General features: G+C 40.4%; 1 protein-coding gene across 1 annotated transcript in view; it reads right to left on the bottom strand.

Moving 5' to 3' along the window:
* Window positions 1–19,800, bottom strand: part of PPP2CA (protein phosphatase 2 catalytic subunit alpha) — a 66,327-nt gene that overhangs the window by 40,086 nt on the left and 6,441 nt on the right. Inside the window, exons 6-11 of the mRNA XM_060765280.2 lie at window positions 13,642–13,730; window positions 10,716–10,869; window positions 8,273–8,601; window positions 7,571–7,664; window positions 6,758–6,920; window positions 5,158–5,255 (exon numbers count right to left, since the gene is read on the bottom strand). Of these exons, the coding sequence (XP_060621263.2) occupies window positions 5,158–5,255; window positions 6,758–6,920; window positions 7,571–7,664; window positions 8,273–8,601; window positions 10,716–10,869; window positions 13,642–13,730 (927 nt within the window). The remainder of the gene's footprint in view (window positions 1–5,157; window positions 5,256–6,757; window positions 6,921–7,570; window positions 7,665–8,272; window positions 8,602–10,715; window positions 10,870–13,641; window positions 13,731–19,800) is intronic.

Raw genomic sequence — 19,800 nt, 5'->3', positions numbered from 1 at the left:
GTGATGGATTAACTTATATCAGTAAGCTTCTCTGATCCCCTGCAAAATAAAATAAAAGCAGTTTAGCAGGATATGTAACATATGTACCAATATGAAGAAAAGTAGGGCAGTTGAGCTAGAAAGTGGTTTGTAATTCTTGATGTGCCAGCTGGCCTTTAATAACCAGACTGTTAAAAATAATACAGTCAGCCTCACACAGTTACTCCCACTTGCTTCGGCAGAATGGTTTCCAAACATCCGGCAATATAGCAGACATGTTTTTTTCCACAATAACAAAATCCCACTGACAAAATGCACTGGAAAAAGTTTTCAAAGATCTCTTGATGGTCATCTTGGTGGAGGAACAAAAATGTAGACAGAAATGACAGCCCCCCTCCCAGCCCTGTTCACCTTTCCAGAATCCACATGCATAATATCCCAACTATTATTTGCTTTCTACCCTTTCTGGAGTCCCTGGAAGTACAGTGGGTTAAAGCGCTGAGCTGCTGAACTTGCTGATCAAAAGGTTGCAAGTTCGAATCTGGGGAGCGGCATGAGCTCCTGCTGTTAGCCCCAGCTTCGGCCAACCTAGCAGTTCGAAAACATGCAAATGTGAGTAGGTACCGCTCTGGTGGGAAGGTAACGGTGTTCCATGCAGTCATGCCAGCCACATGACCTTGGAGGTGTTTATGGACAACGCCAGCTCTTTGGCTTAGAAATGGAGATGAGCACCAACCCCCAGAGTTGGACACAACTGGACTTAATGTCAGGGAAAACCTTTACTTTTTACCCTTTCTGTTTGCAGAATAACTGCCAATTGCATGACTGCACAATTGCAATAGATACCCAGAAGGCCTCTTTTACTTATGCACCAAACATGTACAAGGTGCTGGAATTCCAAAGTGATCATGTAATGTACCTTTTTATATTACTCAAGAGTGGGTGGCACTTCCATTTTTGTTTTTTAAAAAATCTCTGAATGTAGGGGGGGAAATCTCAAAAGATTACTGGAGAGTGGCGATTTTATCCCAGTGTTCCCATTGCTCCTATACATATTTTCTTGTAGAACATTCATTTCCATACTTGAAGTAATACATTGTATTACCGCATACCGCCGCCTCTTCATTCTGTTATGGATGTAAACTGGACCTAAGAATGTCAGCAAGGCACTATCACATTTAAGAGTATACCATCAAGTATGATTTCATTCCTTTTGAAATACCCTTGGTTCTTTTATTCTTTCAGTGTTAAAACATTGGTTACATTATTCTTAGGGCCCTTCCACATAGCCATATAACCCAGAATATCAAGGCACAATAACTCACAATATCTGCTTTGAACTGGAATATCCACATTCCCATATATCCCAGTTCAAAGCAGATAATGTGGGATTTATTCAGCTGTGTGGAAGGGGCCTTAGATTTCTGATACAGTTTTGTTTCTTTTAAATAGCAAGTTCAATACATTAATGCTTATATTCTGGTTGACTATGCAATGCATTCAAACAAATCAATGAAGGAAAGCATAAATACCTCCTTAATGAGATTTTTCCCCGCAGTTGGCATCAGTCCAATCTGACTGGCAAAGTAAGATTGCTCTCAGGATAGGACTTAAGATACCCTCTCTTTATCTTCTTCCATTAATCAGGAGACAGCTCCTCCTATGTTCTTGACTTACCCAAGTCTGTCAAATTCAGAGGCAGTCTCATTTATTTTACCCAAATAAAAAATGCTTTATTAAAATGCACCATGAAAGCCCATTCTGATAAAATGCAGCAAAACAATCCAGCAATGTGTGGGTTAATTCTTTCACCATCCTGGCTAAGAATGGGAAACAGAAATCATGTGGGACTTTCCTAGTGACTCCACTTCCCTCTCCTTGATATACAGTCATCCCTCCACATTTGCAGTTTTGACTTTGGCAGATTTGATTATTCACAGGTTTGATTAAAATGTTCTCTCTAGGAATCTTTTAAACTTCCAATCTGAAATGTCCAGAGATGTCTTATCTCAGGTAAAACAAAAATAACAATTTCTTTATTTGCTGTGGAGGGGTGGCCATATAGTGTTGCTTTTACATTAAGATTTGGGTTAAAATATGGCTACATGAAATAATAGATTTACAAATTTAAAATTGTCTTACTTCTTCATGACAGATTTTTTTAAAAAAACATCAAAACTTGCAGCCATAGATTATATAGGGATAGATATCTCATCTGCATCCTTAGAAAGACCCTTCTCAGTGAGTGTCAACTATTCTCTCTCCAAGTACTGCAGGAAAGCAATCCATAGAAATGTGGGATGTTCCATCCAGTGTTTTATGTGCAGGTTGTGGTTGTCGGTGTTAAACCACAACTTGAAGAATTCTATGTCCAAACAAGGCCCTATTTTTATCAATGCTGTTGCTGTGCTCTACAGTGTTATGCTGCATACTACTAAGAAGCTTGTATTTGAATACATGCTGGGTTGACAACTACATGATGAGCTGAATGAAGCCACGCTGTCTAGGCTGTGGATTGCTTGTAAAAACTCATCAAATCCTTTTACGGGTACTGTATAAACCAAATGGCAACTATTTTTTTCTTAACTCTTTATCTTCACCCCCTGCCCCATTTAAAAAAAACACATTTGCTTTCTAAATCTGAATGTAGGGAAATGTATTACCTATGAAAATGTATCTTGCAGAACCCTATAAATAATCCAGTTCTCTTGTTCTGGCTTTATATAGATTATTTCACCTTTGACTAATTTCCTTCATAGATCTCCAATTTCCTGTAGCAAACTCCAGGAGTTCTGTTCCCAGAAAGCAGGGTCGGCAGGAAAAATGCCTGTTTATCACATTTGCATTCTGGTAGGGAAGACACTGATGGCACATAGTCTACCAGACAGAAAAAGCCCCCACAAGACTTAAGCAAATCAGCAAAATATTTTTCTTCTTTTGCGCTAGTGAACTATCAAGGTCAAGAATGGGAAACTGGTTAAGAACCAGCACAGGTAAGGGAGTCAAGTAGTCCTCCAGATGTTCTTGGGCTTGTAAGTCAAAGCAACCTTAGCTAGAATAGCTAATAATGTGGAACACAGAGGGTTCCAATTTAGCAACATCTGGAAAGCTCTATGATTTCCACCCCTGAACTATTGTCTAGGTTTGTTGAAGATATGATGTTTTTTCTGGGACTCAAAATTATCTCAAGGAACCAGGATGTTTATGTCTTTTCAGGAACCTTTCTGCTAATTTTCCCTCCCAACTTCATCGCTTGCTGCTAGGAGAGGTCTGAACTACCTTTTAAGCAAAAGCCATTACAGCTGATACTACACTGTATTTTCTCAATGCCTTGTTAGTACAGTATAGTCTTGGTTATCCAACATAAATGGGCCGGCAGAACGCTGGATAAGCGAAAATGTTGGAAAATAAAGAGGGATTAAGGAAAAGCCTATTAAATGTCATATTACTTTATAACTTTACAAATTAAGCACCAAAACATCATGTTTTACAACAAATCGACAGAAAAGGCAGTTTGATACACGGTAATGTTATGTAGTAATTATTGTAGTTACAAATTTAGCACCAAAATATGTATTGAAACAGCTGTGGATCCGGGCAGGAGGCAGATTGCATTGGATAATATATAATGCTGGATGAGCGAAAGTTGGGCAAGCAAGACTCTACTGTACTAGTAAAAATAAATATTTTCCCCCTCATATAATGGAAAAGTTCAAGGCTATCCTACTGAGTTTGACAGTTTAGGGGCACTCTGGGATTATAACATACGTTTTGCATGTAGCAATGCAAAAGAGTGAGTCAGGAATGCTCTCCTGGTGTCCTGATTTCAGTGATTCTCTGTGTGTGCATGTGCATCATAATGTCAAGTTTCTAAAATGTCCATAACTGCTTATGTATCTAGTTGTGCAGGAGCACGTCTGGCATTTTTGCATTATCGGGTGATGTACTGTTTCTGTCCTTCTTCCAAGCTTAACAGACACACAAGACAGCTGTCATGCCAATCTCCCCACCCTATCCCATGTTATGAAAGATTTGCGTATAATTCTGCCCATATTTTAATTTCACATCACACTGTAATGTAAAACGATCCATTTAGTGACTATCACATTTCAAAATACTTTTATTAGAGGATCTACGCATGGCATGCAGTTATCCATGGAACTTTTTAATTGAAAAGTCATTTGAAAATCAAATGTCTCATTCCAGACTTTCTGCATCTTCCCAGTATGCATGCTGGTACACAGGCAAGCTTGGCTTGTTTTCATTCGTTTTGTATATTTCCTGCATTTCCTGTGTTCTAAATATTACATTGAGAAAAAAAAACGTTATTTGATGGAAGCCTGAAATCAGAACTCACTCTCTCATTCAGACAAATCTATCTCCCTTCAAAAGTCAAAACAAAACAAAAACCTGTATGCAATGAGCTAAAGCAATGTTCTCAAACTGTGCTCCTCCAGATGTTTTGGACTTCAGCTCCAAGAAATTCCACCTAGCTTGCCAACTTTTAGGAATTGTGAGAGCTGAAGTCCAAAATATCTGAAGGAGCACAGTTTGAGAAACTCTGGGCTAAAGAATGCAAATGTTATATTAATCTCTAATCATCAGCCAATCTGGAAAAAAAATCTTAAATGCAATAGGGGAGACCTGTTCCCACACCTTGCTAGGTCATGCTTTCCTGTGATGTGTCCATGGGAAAGCAGCTTTGCTTTGTTAAATCCAGAATTCGTTCAAATCATTGGTATTAGTTATGACATTTCCAAGTTAATGTGATGGCGAGGTTGACCCAAGCCCATTTCAGAGAGATGTAAGTGTTTATATTCAACAGATTACAAGCTGATAGATGTATGGCTACAGAATTTTCTGCATACAGTGTATGAATGGGTCCTGTTAGGAAAAACCACCTCATGGATCTCCTTTCCATCTGCACAGAAGGATGCCTACCCCATTCCAAACGACCCCACTGGTTGGCTACCTGGGACAGCTAGGGCTGCATAGTTGTAATTTTGTTTTAACTCTCAAAAGAAATCACTACCTCTTTTTTCACAAACAATTACGTTACCACAATCAAACAGAAAGATAGGATTGTTTAAGTCCAGTAGCTTCCCTGGGGCTAACATTCAACTCTCTCTTTACATTACAGCACTCATATGTTAGTACAGCTGCAGAAATTTAATTTACCTCTTGTTTTTCACGGTTCTGATCCACGTTTAGTAAAGATGGTATTTTAGATACTTCAGATTTCTTTGGCTCCCTCTTCAGCACTCTTACCTGTTTAACTTACATTTTTTTAAAAAGAAAATTATTTACAGATTTCTATTCTAAAGCAAAGAATCCAAAAATAATTCAATAGCCAAGGAAATGGACAAAATCATTTCATTTACAAATCTGTGAAAAGAATAAATATTGATTATTTTTGTCTCAAGAGTTCCATCTATCACAGAAGCTTTCACATCTAAATCTGGAGTCTTGCAAACAGTTTTCTGTAACTCTGAAAAGGATGTATAGCTTAAAGAGGCGATTTTCAACAAAATGAAATGATAGCTAGCAGGAAAAGGTATTGGGGGAAAAGAGCAATAACTGGGGACTATGCAATAATCAAATCTATTTGGGAAAAAGTAGACTTTTCATAAGATGCTGAAAGATTATTTTTGGAGTCCATCTACACTGCCATATAATGCAGTTTCAACATGTGTCTTTTTTCTCTTGTGGAAAAAAGTTCAGAACATCAATTTCCTGTCATTCTTCCATCCCTTAAAACTAACATCAAACATGGGCTACTTTATTACTTTTTAATATTTTAAATAATGTTTGGCATATGCATTTGTATATAATTTATAATTTGTCATTATGAAAGTATTATTTCAAGCCTAAACTTCTGACCAATGATCTTCTCTGAAATAACAGCATAATTAGATCTGGAGTTCCGAGGCACCTTTAGACTATCATTTCCCTTCAATCTACATGGTAGCCTAGATTAGAAACTAAGGAAATTTTCCAGATATGATATGGAAGTCAGAACTGCAGAACTGGAAATTATCTTAAGAACCATCTAGTCCAATGCTTTCCTGTGCCGGAATTCAGGCTAAAGCAAATTGGAAGGTGGGGCTATCCAACGTCTGCTTAAAAATCTCCAACCAAAGAAATTTCATCAAGGCAATTTACTATACTTTTGGACATCTCAGAGGTGACTCTGTTACAAATTTTACCAAGTCACAAATTAAAGCACATTATCTTTAGGGCTAAGATATGCGATAGGTAGGACATCCATGACTGTATATTTTTAAAAAATATATTTAAAAACTTTTACATAAAAAGCAGTCTGGGATGTGCTAATTTTAAAAGAGCTGTGGGGGAGGGGGGAGGAGACTGCCCCCTTTTTAAAACCTTTCTATTACAAAAGGAGTGGGGTGCTACTTACAAGCACAAGCAGTATTCAAACAATATTTAAAATACAAGTCAGCTTGTCAGAAAGAAAGATGCAGACGGAAATAACTGGCACATCATGGGAACTGTGTTCTCTGATTGCAATGTGAAACCATGTCTCTTCCCTGCTCCCACACACTGAGAAAACCTGCACTTTTTAAGCTTCATTTCTATGCAACCACTGGTTTGAAAGGAAGAATCCTGTTTCAGCTGAGTCATCAAATGGTATCAGGCTATTTTGGAATCTTTTCTATGAATCCTACACACTGGTATTTAATCATAATTTCAGATTATCTCTTAAAGTTCATGCCCTTACTGTGTGATATAAAAAGGTATCTAGAAGGTAACAACATACTTTCCATTCCTTTCAATTCTTTCTGTTGCCCTGTTGTTGCCAGTTCTGGGAAGTGAATGTCTCTCTTCTCACATCTTGAAATGTTCCGTTTTTTTCTGTTTATGTTGACCATTTGATCAATCTGAGCAGCTCTTTCATACAGGGAGACTTTCTCCATTTGATTCTAAAAATGGAATCATTATGTTTTCAAGATAACATCTGTGCTATGGTTACAATTTTACTCTGCCTTTATCTACAGTAATTAATTCTGATCTTAACACATCTTACTAAAACTTTTGAAGACTTCAAGGCAGCTTTCTAATAAATGTAAAAGATCCAACTAAAATAAATTTACAAATGCTAAAAAGAATTAAATATTAATATTAAAAACAATTAAAAACACTTAAAGCATATGTAAAATATAGTTTCAATTTTTAAAAAGCACAGCATTTTACATGCACTACAGACCCATAATTACAATTCAAACAACTGCCTAAATGAACTTTATAAGCCTTCATTTTTCTGCTGTTGGTATTTTTCCTTATTTATTTAAATTGTGTCTATCATTTTTAAGAAATATCAAAACTTCTGCAAATTGTTCTATGGGAAATATAATGTTTACTACTTGGGTTGCCTCACATTGTATCTGATAGCATGGGATCTTGCTATTTGTGATGAACAAGACATACTAAATGTATATAAAAGGCATCAGCATGATATTAGTGCCACCCACTTCTAATAAACATAACTGAGTATTTGAACAAATATCTGATGCTACAATGCCATGACTACAAACTCTAAATGTGTCATTTAAAAGACTCATTTTATACTTACTTGAGCTATAGTTCCATCTTCCTGGCGGTTATTTGGACCTACTTGTCCAACAGTTGGCCAGGGACTGCGTCTTTTTTTTGCTTTTTCGGGAAGTCTGATAAATAGACAGTACAATTATGCAATACATCCATCATCAAATTAGAACAGAGTACTTTGTTTCTAAAGTTAACTTTAAATATAAAAAAGAGCATGTTACCTTGGTGTTATAATTGTGCTCATGTGATGTTGAGTTCTTCAGTAAGAACCCACCCAGAGCTAAAGTCAGGGGTCCACAAACTTTTTTAACAGAGGGTCAGGTCACAGTCCCTCAAACTGTTGGAGGGCCGGATTATAATTTGAAAAAAATAATAATGGATTCCTATGCACACTGCACATATCTTATTTGTAGTGAAAAAGTCGCATAAAAACAATGCAATAATTAAAATGATGAACAATATTAACAAATATAAACTTATTAGTATTTCAGTGGGAAGTGTGGGCCTGCTTTTGGCTAACGAGATAGGATTGTTGTTGTTGTTGTTGTTGTTGTTGTGTGCTTTCAAGTTGTTTCAGACTTAGGTTGACCCTGAGCGAGGGCCAGGTAAATGACATCAGAGGGCCATATCTGGCCCTGGGGCCTTAGTTTGAGGACCCCTGGCTAAAGTGCTCTGCTCTTTAATGTTACTTAATATCAAAATGAACATTCGGATCTACAGTACATACCTTGAATTAGGACACACAAAGTGTGAACTGAAATTCGTAGTAATATTTCTACAGTTTGGGTGGATGCGGGGCATTGTCATAGACGGTGTTTGTGGAGGATCCTCCTTTATCCCCCCAGCATCAGTCCCAACGGTTGCCGGGGCAGCACCATCATTGACGGTGGATTTGTTCTCATGAGGAAGGTTTAAAGTATTCTGAGACAGAGTAACCCATTGCGAGGGTGCGTCTTCTTGCTCATTCCTTTTAAGCTCTGAAATTTCTGATTTCCCCCCTTTCATCTTGATACCTTTGACTTTTATCTCCTTTGTTTTTTTGTCCTTTTCCATTTCCTGGAACAAGTAATGCACATCAACCATGATCACTTCTCTCTATTCAATGCCTGTCAGATCCTACAAATAAAGCAAAAGCCTGCCCATAGGAAAATATTTTTGGCCCCAATAAAAATAGAATTGGAATTGGATGTCTGCCATATATATATATATATATATATATATATATATATATATATCTTTTAAAAGCAATCTTTATTTATTTATGGCTCTCCTCTCCCTCCTCCCCCCTTCCCCCAGATCCAGCAGAGTCTATAGAAGCTGGCTTTCTGTATTTGCACTAAGCTCTTCCCTGACTTCCCTAGCTTTTCTTTGACATCTTCAGTAGGGAATCTCATTATACTCTCCCTTAGATATGCTAGTTTTCCAACTACAAGTGAACCTACCAGTCTACTAGGTTATAGTGTAGGAAATAATCCATCTGATGTGGATGGGATGTGCACCACCCAGAGAATAGCACATTGACAAAAGGATATATAATGGTTTCTTTTTATGTGTCAAATTTATGCCGTATGATATCTAGTTCCTGGCTACCAACTCAAATATTCTGGTACCTTTATCTTTACAGAAACACAAACTAGAAACAAGTTTTCTTATGGCAACTGAATGGCTAACAAGATCAGTATGGCATAAGGTTTTCACAGACTCGAGTCTAGTTCAGCAGATACAGGGGTAGCCTCTGAAGTGTTTGGAAGCTTCAGCTGGTCCAAAGAGCTGCAGCCAGGTTGCTAACTGAGGCTAGCTACAGGGAGAGGACAATTTCTCTCCTGCAGTAGCTCCATTGGCTGCCAGTCTGTTTCCAGGCACAATTCAAAGTGCTAGTTATGACCTTTAAAGCCCTAGACAGTTCAGGTCCAGGCTATTTGGCCGACTGTATCCCCTTTTTGGCCCTGAGATCTTCAGGAGAGGCCCTTCTCTCCATCCCACCTCCACCCCAACTCAGTTGGTGAGAACGAGAGAACGGACTTTCTCTGTGGCTGCCCCGATACTCTGGAACTCCCTTCCCAGGGAAGCCAGAATGGCCCCCTCCCTGCTGTCCTTCCGGTGGCAGGCTAAAACCTTTCTATTCAGGCAGGCTTTTAACAATATATTTCCGTCCCATATCAAAACCTTCTCTAAATATACCCAAGCACAGCCAACACATTTTAAACTTGATTTCCAAACAGACCCAAGCTTAAAGTTGTGTGTGGATGTGAATATGCACAGTTCTCAGGACTGTAAATTCTACATCTCATACTTAAGTCTATGCTTGCATTGAAGAATTATGAAGTCTCACAATGCATAGCCCTAGCTGTATCTAAGTATATTACAAGGATGTTCCTTTTACATTAACCTCTTTAACCTGATTCCTAGTGGCAAGAGAAAGTGCAGCTTCAGTCTTTACAAGGCTTGTTTTCCAACTGAAATAAAACAGCATAATCTCTTTTAAGGTATACCTACCCCAGGATTGTCAAAGCAACTACACTGCATTAAAAAACAAGCAACTCTCCCATTTGAAATACATTGCTTTTGCTCAGAGTTCCATGGAGCCCCACTCCTGGCACAGTTACATCTGTACATATATGGGCCTGCAGAGTAGCCTTGGAAGTGTACAATGGAAATGTTTACATGGGCAAGAGGTCCCATATGTACAATGAAGCTCACTTGTGTAACATAGGTGCATTGAATAGCTCCTGTCCTGCACCGAAGTACCACTACAATAAATATGGAAAATCTTACCCAGGCAAATGCAATAGTAGAGATATACTTGATACAGGTAGAGATCCACTGAAAACTTGAATAATTTCAGAAAACAGCTAACAGCAAGTTTGATTAAGCCGTTACTCTATTCTGAAAATGCACATTTTGAACATGTGGTTTATTTCTAAGAAAACTCATTGGATAATTTACAGCACCTAAACACAAGCTCTAAATCACTAGACAATGTGGCTGCTTACTTATAGGTGTTGAATCAAAGGCCTAATGTATGTAGAAATAAATGTTTCATATATTGTTTGTACAGACAAGGAAGTCATGACAAATAATAATAGTTTTACTCAATTTGGCTTGTTACAATCATAATGTTTATTCTATATATATATCACCAAACAGTCTAAAACAGTTATTATGCTTACCTTTACAACAATTGAGCCATTTTGAGGAATATTAATATGAACTGTTCTCTTTTCATCCTTGATTTGCTCAAGCTCTTTATTATTGTCTCTGAATTTTGACAGAAAATTCTGCTTTGCTTCTTGTAGTAATTTGCTTTTCAGCTCTGGTAAGAATCTGATAATGAGAAGCAGAATTACATCAAAAACCAAAGATCACTGTCCCTGTATCAACTCTCTCCTCCCTCAAAATCATTATTTATTGTATAGTGAACAATATATACACTACAAAGCAGAAAGGGGATTATATAGGGAAAAGCTTTGTGGCTAATACCTGATAGTACCCTTTTTTCAGCTTCAGTTCCTGTCATAAGAAAACTATATTTAGCAGAACTACAAAGGTTGCCAATCACAATACATTCGTCCTACATTTCAATTATGACCTTCAACTCAAGGCTTTGCAAAATATTTTGTTTGCAATTGTATGATATTGCATACAAAATGCTTATTTCTCACTGGGAAATACATTCCAACTTCCAAGTTATGTTTCATTCACAATAAACTATGTAATTCACTATTTAGTCTATCACAAAGATCAAAGATTTCTTCTTGTCACAGTATAAAACATTAAAGATTTGAGAGGGAAAAAACAAGTATCTAGCTAGATTTGCAAAAAAAATTGCTGAATATGAATCATGAGTGCATGCTTATTGTTTATCAGAGAAACCCAACCTACACATTTAGTACATTATTTAGTTAAAAACAACAACAACAACAACAACAACAACAACAACAACAACGTTTCCACAAACCAATCACCTTTCTGGGTTTTCTTTCAACCTACCCAAAACAAATAATCAAACAGAATTTGGTGCCTGCAGACAATCCCCATTCCCAAAAAGCCGCCATAAGATGCCCACAACATGTGCACGTTCTGTGCAATGTCCGATATCCACATGTGGATAGGGAGAAGAGCTAAACAGTGAGCATGGCAGTCTTCAGATCAGAGTGGACAAAGTGCAGCACTTGTAATGCTCGCCCACCATTTCCTCTTAGCCTCTCCCACCATTTCCTATGTTAGCTAGGGCAGATGGGAGTGGGTCCAATAATCCCTGCCCAACCTGAGATGAGCTGTTACCAACAGTGCTGTGAATCTTGAAGAGGTATGAATGGAGAGTGAAAGGGAGAAATGTGTCAAGAAGAAGGCTTGTCAAGCCAATCCTTGTCAGGACCGCCTTCCATCTGGAAATCAATGTTCTCACTGTGAAAGAACATGTGGATCCAGAGTAGATCTCTACAGTCACTTATGGACCCAGCGCCAGACTCTACACTTGGATGGCAATCATGCTTGGCCAAGAGAGATAGTCTATGATGATGATGTACTGTCAGAACTAATTACAAAATAGCTGGTTGCTTACAATAAATTTTCATTTTAAATAATGATATGGTACCGTTACATTATGATTTCAATTTAACACCTGTATGTAAATACCACTGTTGAAGGCTCTCCACTATGTGCCTATCTCATGTAAAATGGAGTAAGTTAACTACAAAAAGAGAGAGTCTTTTCAGCAGTGGAAATCCCTCTGTGGAATGGCTTCTTTAAAAAAGCTTACCAGCACATGTATAGAGTTATTTTGGTGAAAGGTAGAGCTTATTAATCCTTCAGATATTTTAAGAAATATTTTCAGTGATTTAGATTATTGTTCCCAATTTGACCTGGCTTTATATGGTCTAATGTTTTTACTCTCTGCTATTGGTCTTAATTTGATTTTATGTACTCTTGCTTCTCAAAATTGTTTTATTGTTGCATTACTGTTATACCATAGTATCTTATATTTTTAATATACTCTACATTGTCCAGAGAACTCTGGTTTGTGGACAATTAAAAATGCAATAAGTAAATAGACACACATAGAGTAACCATTCCTTTTAAGATATAACTACAATGTTTAATATTATGGCATTGTAAGCCTACTAAATGGTAAAAATTAGTACCATGTAGTTCAAATACAAACTTATATTTTGTGCCGTACTGTGAGTGCAAAGCAGATGATAATGTGAACAATTTTCTACCACAAGTTGGCAATTTGTAGAATTCAAATTTTGAAGGAGTAGCTAAAAGTAACTGATCCAACTAGTTTTAGCATCTATTAATAGTATCTCACGCACTTTCCAAATTCTGACATTATAATGGCAACTAGTTTCAAAATTTAATAGTTTGAGCTGGGGGTTGTTATAAATGGCTTCTTTTCCCTTGCCTAATTCCTAACTGCAAACAGCAGACACTAATTTTAAGATTTCCCAACTTAGAAACTTCTAGGTAGTTTAGATGCCCTCCATTTGAGCACAGTGTGGACAAAAGGGGCGGGGGAAACCAGAGTAAGCTAAAACATATGTTTCTTCTGCTTGCTGAGGAACTCAGACAACTCCATTCTTTCCTCTCTCCAAGTTTGCTGCCCCATGAAATTCAGTGTGCATCTATGTTTCCATAAATAAAATGTCTGAACCTTTGGATATTGTCACAGTATTGTGGAAGCATTTTCTTTATGTCTGAAAAGTTTTCCTGGATCATACATGGAGAAATCACTCGTTAATTCATTCACTGTATTCATTCATTCATTCATTCAATGAATGAATCATCATCACTAAAATCACAGACATGTGGCCAAATGTCTGCAACATTTGGACAAATACAATCACACATTACTGCATTTGAAATGAAGACTTTTCCGTCTGAAACCTAGTATGACAAGCAGATTTTCTAGAAATTACACTGTGATATGAGAACAAGAAAATATAGTGTTTCGACTACTGTAGCTAGGATATTTTGATCCTCCACTTGCTGCATCAGCAAGCTAGCTGTAAATGCCCCCATTTGTCATGCAAAAGGCCACTTATTCTGAAAGGCTTCAAAGCAAAATTGAAAACCTCAGCTCAAATTGCTTACTTTTCAACAAAACCATCTCTAGTGAAATATTCATGCTGTAGTAAATCAGCAGATGACATCCTATCTGCAGGATCCATTTGTAAACAAGCCTAGAAAATAATGGAATGATTATTTTAGAAGGCAGTTTTTTTTTAAAAAAATGATATATAATAATTTGTGACAGGGAAATGGGTGTAATCAAATATGTACTATAAAATATCTCTGGATGGTTACATAAATACCTATTGGTGAATTAATTGCTGCCAGCTTTTACTTATTTCCCATTATTATTTTTAAATGCACATTTTTATTTTGTTATTGTCTTCAAATAATGAACAACATAGCTATTGATAGGGCTCAAATTCCTTTTAAAGAGGATTTGTATAGAATGTGGACTGATATGGGCACTTATCAGACAACACGTGTTACTAATGGCAGTTCAACTCATCCTTCTCCACTCTGCTAGCCTACAGATGAGTTGGACCATAACTACCATCATCTTCAATCATCCAGTGGAACCAGGGGTAGTAACAACATGTAACTCTGCTCCATAGTTTCCATCTGTCTAGAAAATGGCAAGCATGCAAAAATATGTCTAAAGCAGTGCTATCTATCAAATAGTTGGTTTATATTTATCAAGAAACAATATTTCTGGGCATTATAAGTTAACTTCTGATTAGCCAAGAGACAGTTGGCAAGATGATATTATTGCATTTTTAGTTCTTTTTAAAAAAATGCCTGAATATTTTTAGTGAAAGTATATTCTGGGACTCCGTTCAATGCATTTACAAAAGAAAAAAAAGAAAAAAAAAGGTTTCAATAATCAAAACTGCTTGTGAGTTTCTAAGCACAAAATGATTTCTGTGTGTCTTGCTGATGAAGTTTAAACGTATGACAGAACTGTGCAGAGAACAATCGGATGTTATCACCACATCTCCACTTTTTGGCCAGCATAATACTGGTTTGTGAATACTATCATTATTATTATTATTATTATTATTATTAGATGCACTTATTGACCGCCATTCTCAGCCCTTACGGGCGACTCATGGCGGTGTACAGTACACATAAAAAGACAGTTACAGAGGCCAGTATCAACAACATGACTATACAACAAATACAAACTACATAAAAATCCGCTTCGTCTCTTAGTAGAATCATAGCCAGTCTCATTTTCCTTATACCATTCCAGTTCTCATTACCGTAATGTTGTTGCTTAGCACTTAATTAAATGCCCTCTCGAACAGCCAGGTCTTAAGGCTTTTTCGAAAGGACATGAGGGAGGGCGCCTGTCTGATGTGTGCCGGGAGAGTGTTCCACAGCCGGGGGGCCACCACCGAGAAGGCCCTCTCCCTCGTCCCCGCCAGCCGTGCCTGTGATGCAGGCGGGATCGAGAGAAGGGCCTCCCCAGACGATCTCAAGGTCCTCGTGGGCTCGTAGGCCAAGATGCGGTCAGAAAGGTATTTTGGGCCGGAACCGTTTAGGGCTTTGTAGGCCAAGACCAGCACCTTGAATTGGGTCCGGTAGCAAATCGGCAGCCAGTGAAGCTGGGACAACAAGGGCGTTGTGTGCTCCCTGCTACCCGCTCCAGTTAGTAACATGGCTGCCGCACGCTGGACCAGCTGAAGCTTCCGGGCCGTCTTCAAGGGCAGCCCCACGTAGAGAGCATTGCAGTAATCCAGGCAGGATGTGACAAGAGCGTGTACCACCGTGGCCAAGTCAGACTTCCCGAGATACGGGCGCAGCTGGCGCACGAGCCTAAGCTGTGCAAATGCTCCCCTGGTCACCGCTGAAACCTGGGGATCCAGGCTCAACGATGAGTCCAGGGTCACACCCAAGCTGCGAACCTGCGCCTTCAAGGGGAGTGCGACCCCGTCCAGCACAGGCTGTAACCCTATATCCCGTTCGGCCTTGCGACTGACCAGGAGTACCTCTGTCTTGTCTGGATTTAGTTTCAGTTTGTTCGCCCTCATCCAGACCGTTACAGCGGCCAGGCACCGGTTCAGGACCTCGACAGCCTCCTTAGTAGCAGGTGGGAAGGAGTGACAGAGTTGGACATCATCTGCGTACAGATGACACCGCACCCCAAAACTCCGGATGATCTCACCCAGCGGCTTCATGTAGATGTTAAACAGCATGGGGGACAGTATGGAACCCTGTGGCACCCCACAAGTCAAAGGTTGTGGTGCGGAACAGGAGTCCCCCAATGACACCTTCTGGGTGCGACCCTCCAGAAATGACCGGAGCCACCGCAAAGCAATGCCTCCAAGACCCATTTCCGCAAGGCGCCCCAGAAGGATACCGTGGTCGACGGTATCGAAGGCCGCTGAGAGGTCCAGGAGCACCAACAGGGACACACTCCCCCTGTCTAGCTCCCGGCGCAGATCATCCACTAAGGCGACCAAGACCGTCTCGGTACCATGCCCCGGTCTGAAACCAGACTGTGCCGGATCCAGATAATCCGTGTCTCTCAAGAATACCTGGAGTTGTGAGGCCACCACGCTTTCCATGACTTTGCCCAAAAAGGGGAGATTGGAAACAGGCCGAAAGTTGTCCAATTTAGTGGGGTCCAGTGATGGCTTCTTCAACAGCGGCTTTATAATAGCCTGTTTTAGGCTCGCTGGAATCTTGCCTTCCCGAAGGGAGGCATTCACCACCACTGTTACCCACTCTGCCAATCCCCCTCTGGCCTCTCTCAGAAGCCAGGATGGGCAGGGGTCTAGGATGGACGTGGTGGGCCTCATTCCTCCAAGTATCTTGTCCACATCCTCGGGTTTCACAAACTGAAAAGAATCCAACAAAATAGGACAAGCAGGTGCTCTCGTTACATCCACAGAGTCTGCATCTAACGCGGCGTCCAGCCCAGAACGGATCAAGGCGACTTTGTCTGCGAAGAACCGAGCAAATGCTTCACAGCGCGCGACCGAATTGTCAGGGCTCCCACCTGCAGAGGCGGGAGTTAAAAGACCTCTGACAATCCGAAACAGCTCCGCCGGACGGTTCTTTGCAGACGCAATAGTGGCCGCAAAGAAAGTTTTCTTTGCGGTCTTTATTGCCGCGGCATATGCCCTAAGAAAGGACACAAACCGTGCTCGGTTTGACTCGCTCGGTTCCGAACGCCACACGCTCTCTAGTTCCCTCTTCCTTCGCTTCATAGCTGCCAGCTCCTCAGTAAACCAAGGGGCTGGTTTAGCTCGGCTACTTGAGAGGGGACGTTCCGGAGCAATCATGTCAATAGCCCTGGTCATCTCCCCATTCCAGAGAGCCACCAAGGCTTCGACATGGTCACCTACCGAGGTGGCGGGAAAATCCCCAAGAGCCGTCAGGAAGCCATTCGGATCCATCAGTCTCCTGGGGCGGACCATCTTAATGGGTCCTCCACCTTTGCAGAGGTTAGGGGGCGCAGTGAGCCTAAATCTGATCAGGAAGTGGTCGGTCCATGGCAACGGAGAGATGGACAACTCCTCCACACCGCCACCCTGTTCCCATCCCTGACAGAAAACCAAATCCAATGTGTGTCCAGCACAGTGGGTGGGGCCAGATATTTGTTGGGACAGCCCCATGGTTGCCATGGCAGACATGAAGTCCTGAGCCGCGCCTGTGAGGGTCGTCTCGGCATGGACGTTGAAGTCTCCCAGCACAAGAAGCCGTTGAGACTTCAATGCCAGGCTCGAGACCACCCCCGCTAGCTCAGGTAGGGAGACTGTAGTGCAGCGAGGTGGACGGTACACTACTAGAATCCCTATACTGTCCCGGTCACCCACCCTCAGGTAGACGCTTTCGAAATTTGCGGTCTGCGGGATGGGGCACCTGGTCAGATGGATGGAGTCCCTATAGACCACTGCGACCCCGCCTCCCCGCCCTCCGGATCTAGGTTGGTGCTGCACGGAGAAACCCGGAGGACAAAGCTGGGTCAGATTTACTCCTCCAGCTTCACCCAACCAGGTCTCCGTGATGCACGCCAGATCTGCCCGTTCGTCCAGGATTAAGTCCTGGATCCAGGTCGTTTTTCCGTTGACAGATCTGGCGTTCAACAGCACCACCTTCAGACCGGAGGGTCCGCTCACCTGGTTACACCAATTTACCTTAGGAGACCGATTTGGAATTTTGATTATAGATAAGTGGTCCGAATTTGGCCGAATTTGAGGTCTCCTTTTCCCGCATCTCCTCCTTCCCACCACGAACTCTATGGGGGCCCCTCGGCTAGTGGAACACCTCCCCTCCTCCATGCCGCTATTTCTGGCTAGGGTCTTAATCACACTTTCACCAGCTGTTTGGGATGTTGGCGTTTTATCTTGCCAATTGTGCTGGCCTTCTTCATCCCCCTCCTCCCCTCATTGTTTCCCACAGGTTCCAGCCCACTACCTCCCCTGCCCCTTCCACCAGATAATAGTGACAGAGACAGTAAGCATAGGAGGGTGGGGGACCACATGGATGGAAATGGACACTTCGGTAGATGAAGGGTACCAGAGGCAAGCGTTAGCCGCGAAATAGGATGGTCCTCATTCTGTCACTTACAGAAACCCTGGCTTCATAGACTTTTCACTGAATGAATTAGTCTTAATTTCCTTGAAACTAAGCCTACTGATGTTAAAGAAATTATAGTTAGTAAGGACACTTCATTACTGCAAGGCTCATTACTTCTTGCTGAATCAAGTACTTTAGACCTTTGTTTGAGTATGAAAGATAGCAGTGCAATACACATTACAAGGGTGCCAGGCATTGCAGTTGCCATTAATAATTTGTCATGGAACCTTCTTTAACACATTCATGACTCCTCATTCAAATTTCAAGCTCAGATATTGACACTCTGCCTGAAAGCGTGTTTATAAAAGAAATTCTTCAAGAACACATTCAATAAAAAACAAATAGGAAATATCTTTTTATAATGAAAACATTACATAGAAAGACACTGGTTAATCTGCCATGAACAAACAACATTATTACATTGTTTTCATTTTGATTAATCTAAGCTTGGCTAATGGAGCACGATTCACAATTGAGACAGAACCTTCCAGTGAGAGTGCAAACAGCAGAGTTAGAGCAAACCCCAGTCCAACTCTGGAGCCAAGATACTCCACAGCCCTGTGGCACAATCACAGCAGTTGTGAACCTTGCTGTAGTGCTGCTCTGAGCAATGTTGCCAATGAGAAAAAGCAGGCATAGGCAGAGAAAATATGCTGATGCAGCAACCCAAATCTACTGGAGCAGCCTTGATCATGATTACAGAGATGATGTCAAGAAAAAGGAGTCTGGGGGTAGCGCAGGGATAACTATATGTGTTGGCATAGAATGAGGATTGTATCACTAGGGAATAGTATTGGTTGTGTTTCACTCCAAGTGAGGTACAGTGCCACTTTAACTGCAACATAGGATATTTGCACTTTATAATAAACTTTCAAGGCAAATGTTAAGAACTCACTAGGAACACAGTGAATTTACATATGCAAATTTAGTCACAATTTTATTGCTGGTGTAGTAGTCAACCCTGCCTGCCTGCAGGGTTGATGCATATGATAAACTATTTCTAATTTAACAGATCCCTCAAAATGATTAATGGCCACTGAATGGCATTCTTACATCTCAGTTTTATCTAGCGTTTTAAAAATGGCATTTTTTTCTCTGCCTGAAATTAGATTCTAATGACAAGTTTCCCCTGAAAGCAATTTATTCAGGATAACATAGTCAGGAAAACATAGTCAGGAAAACCTGCATGCTGAAATTAGATGCTATCATGGGGGGAAACGGTTTATTATTCTTTAGCCAATTACATTTTCCTAGCTTCAGATTTTATCACCAAGTAACATTAAAATGCTGCTTTTTAAAATCTGTAAAAGAATTGAACACAAATTTGAAGGTTGGCCCTCTTTGCACTGCCCACCATTTCCTAGCACCATTTCCTGGTCAATTCAATTAGAAAAATGATATCAGACATGCTGCCTCCTCAAAACAAAGAGTGCAGTGCACCATCAGAGTTGTGTCATGATTAGGACATGTCATGCCACTCTACATCCAAACTAACATAAAAGGGGACTCCTATCTCTCATGGTTACTCCTCTTTCCACATCTCTTCTCTCCAAACAGTTGCTCTACTTGGGCCAGCCTCAATCATGCAGACAAATAACCCTTTTTCCTCTATACCATCTCACAGGTCATACCAACACAGCCAGGCAAAGAGTA

This window comes from Anolis sagrei, chromosome 2 (genome assembly GCF_037176765.1).
Source record: "Anolis sagrei isolate rAnoSag1 chromosome 2, rAnoSag1.mat, whole genome shotgun sequence".
NCBI lineage: Eukaryota > Metazoa > Chordata > Lepidosauria > Squamata > Dactyloidae > Anolis > Anolis sagrei.
Note: the sequence above shows the minus strand (reverse complement) of the source record. Positions and strands in the feature narration are given on the sequence as shown.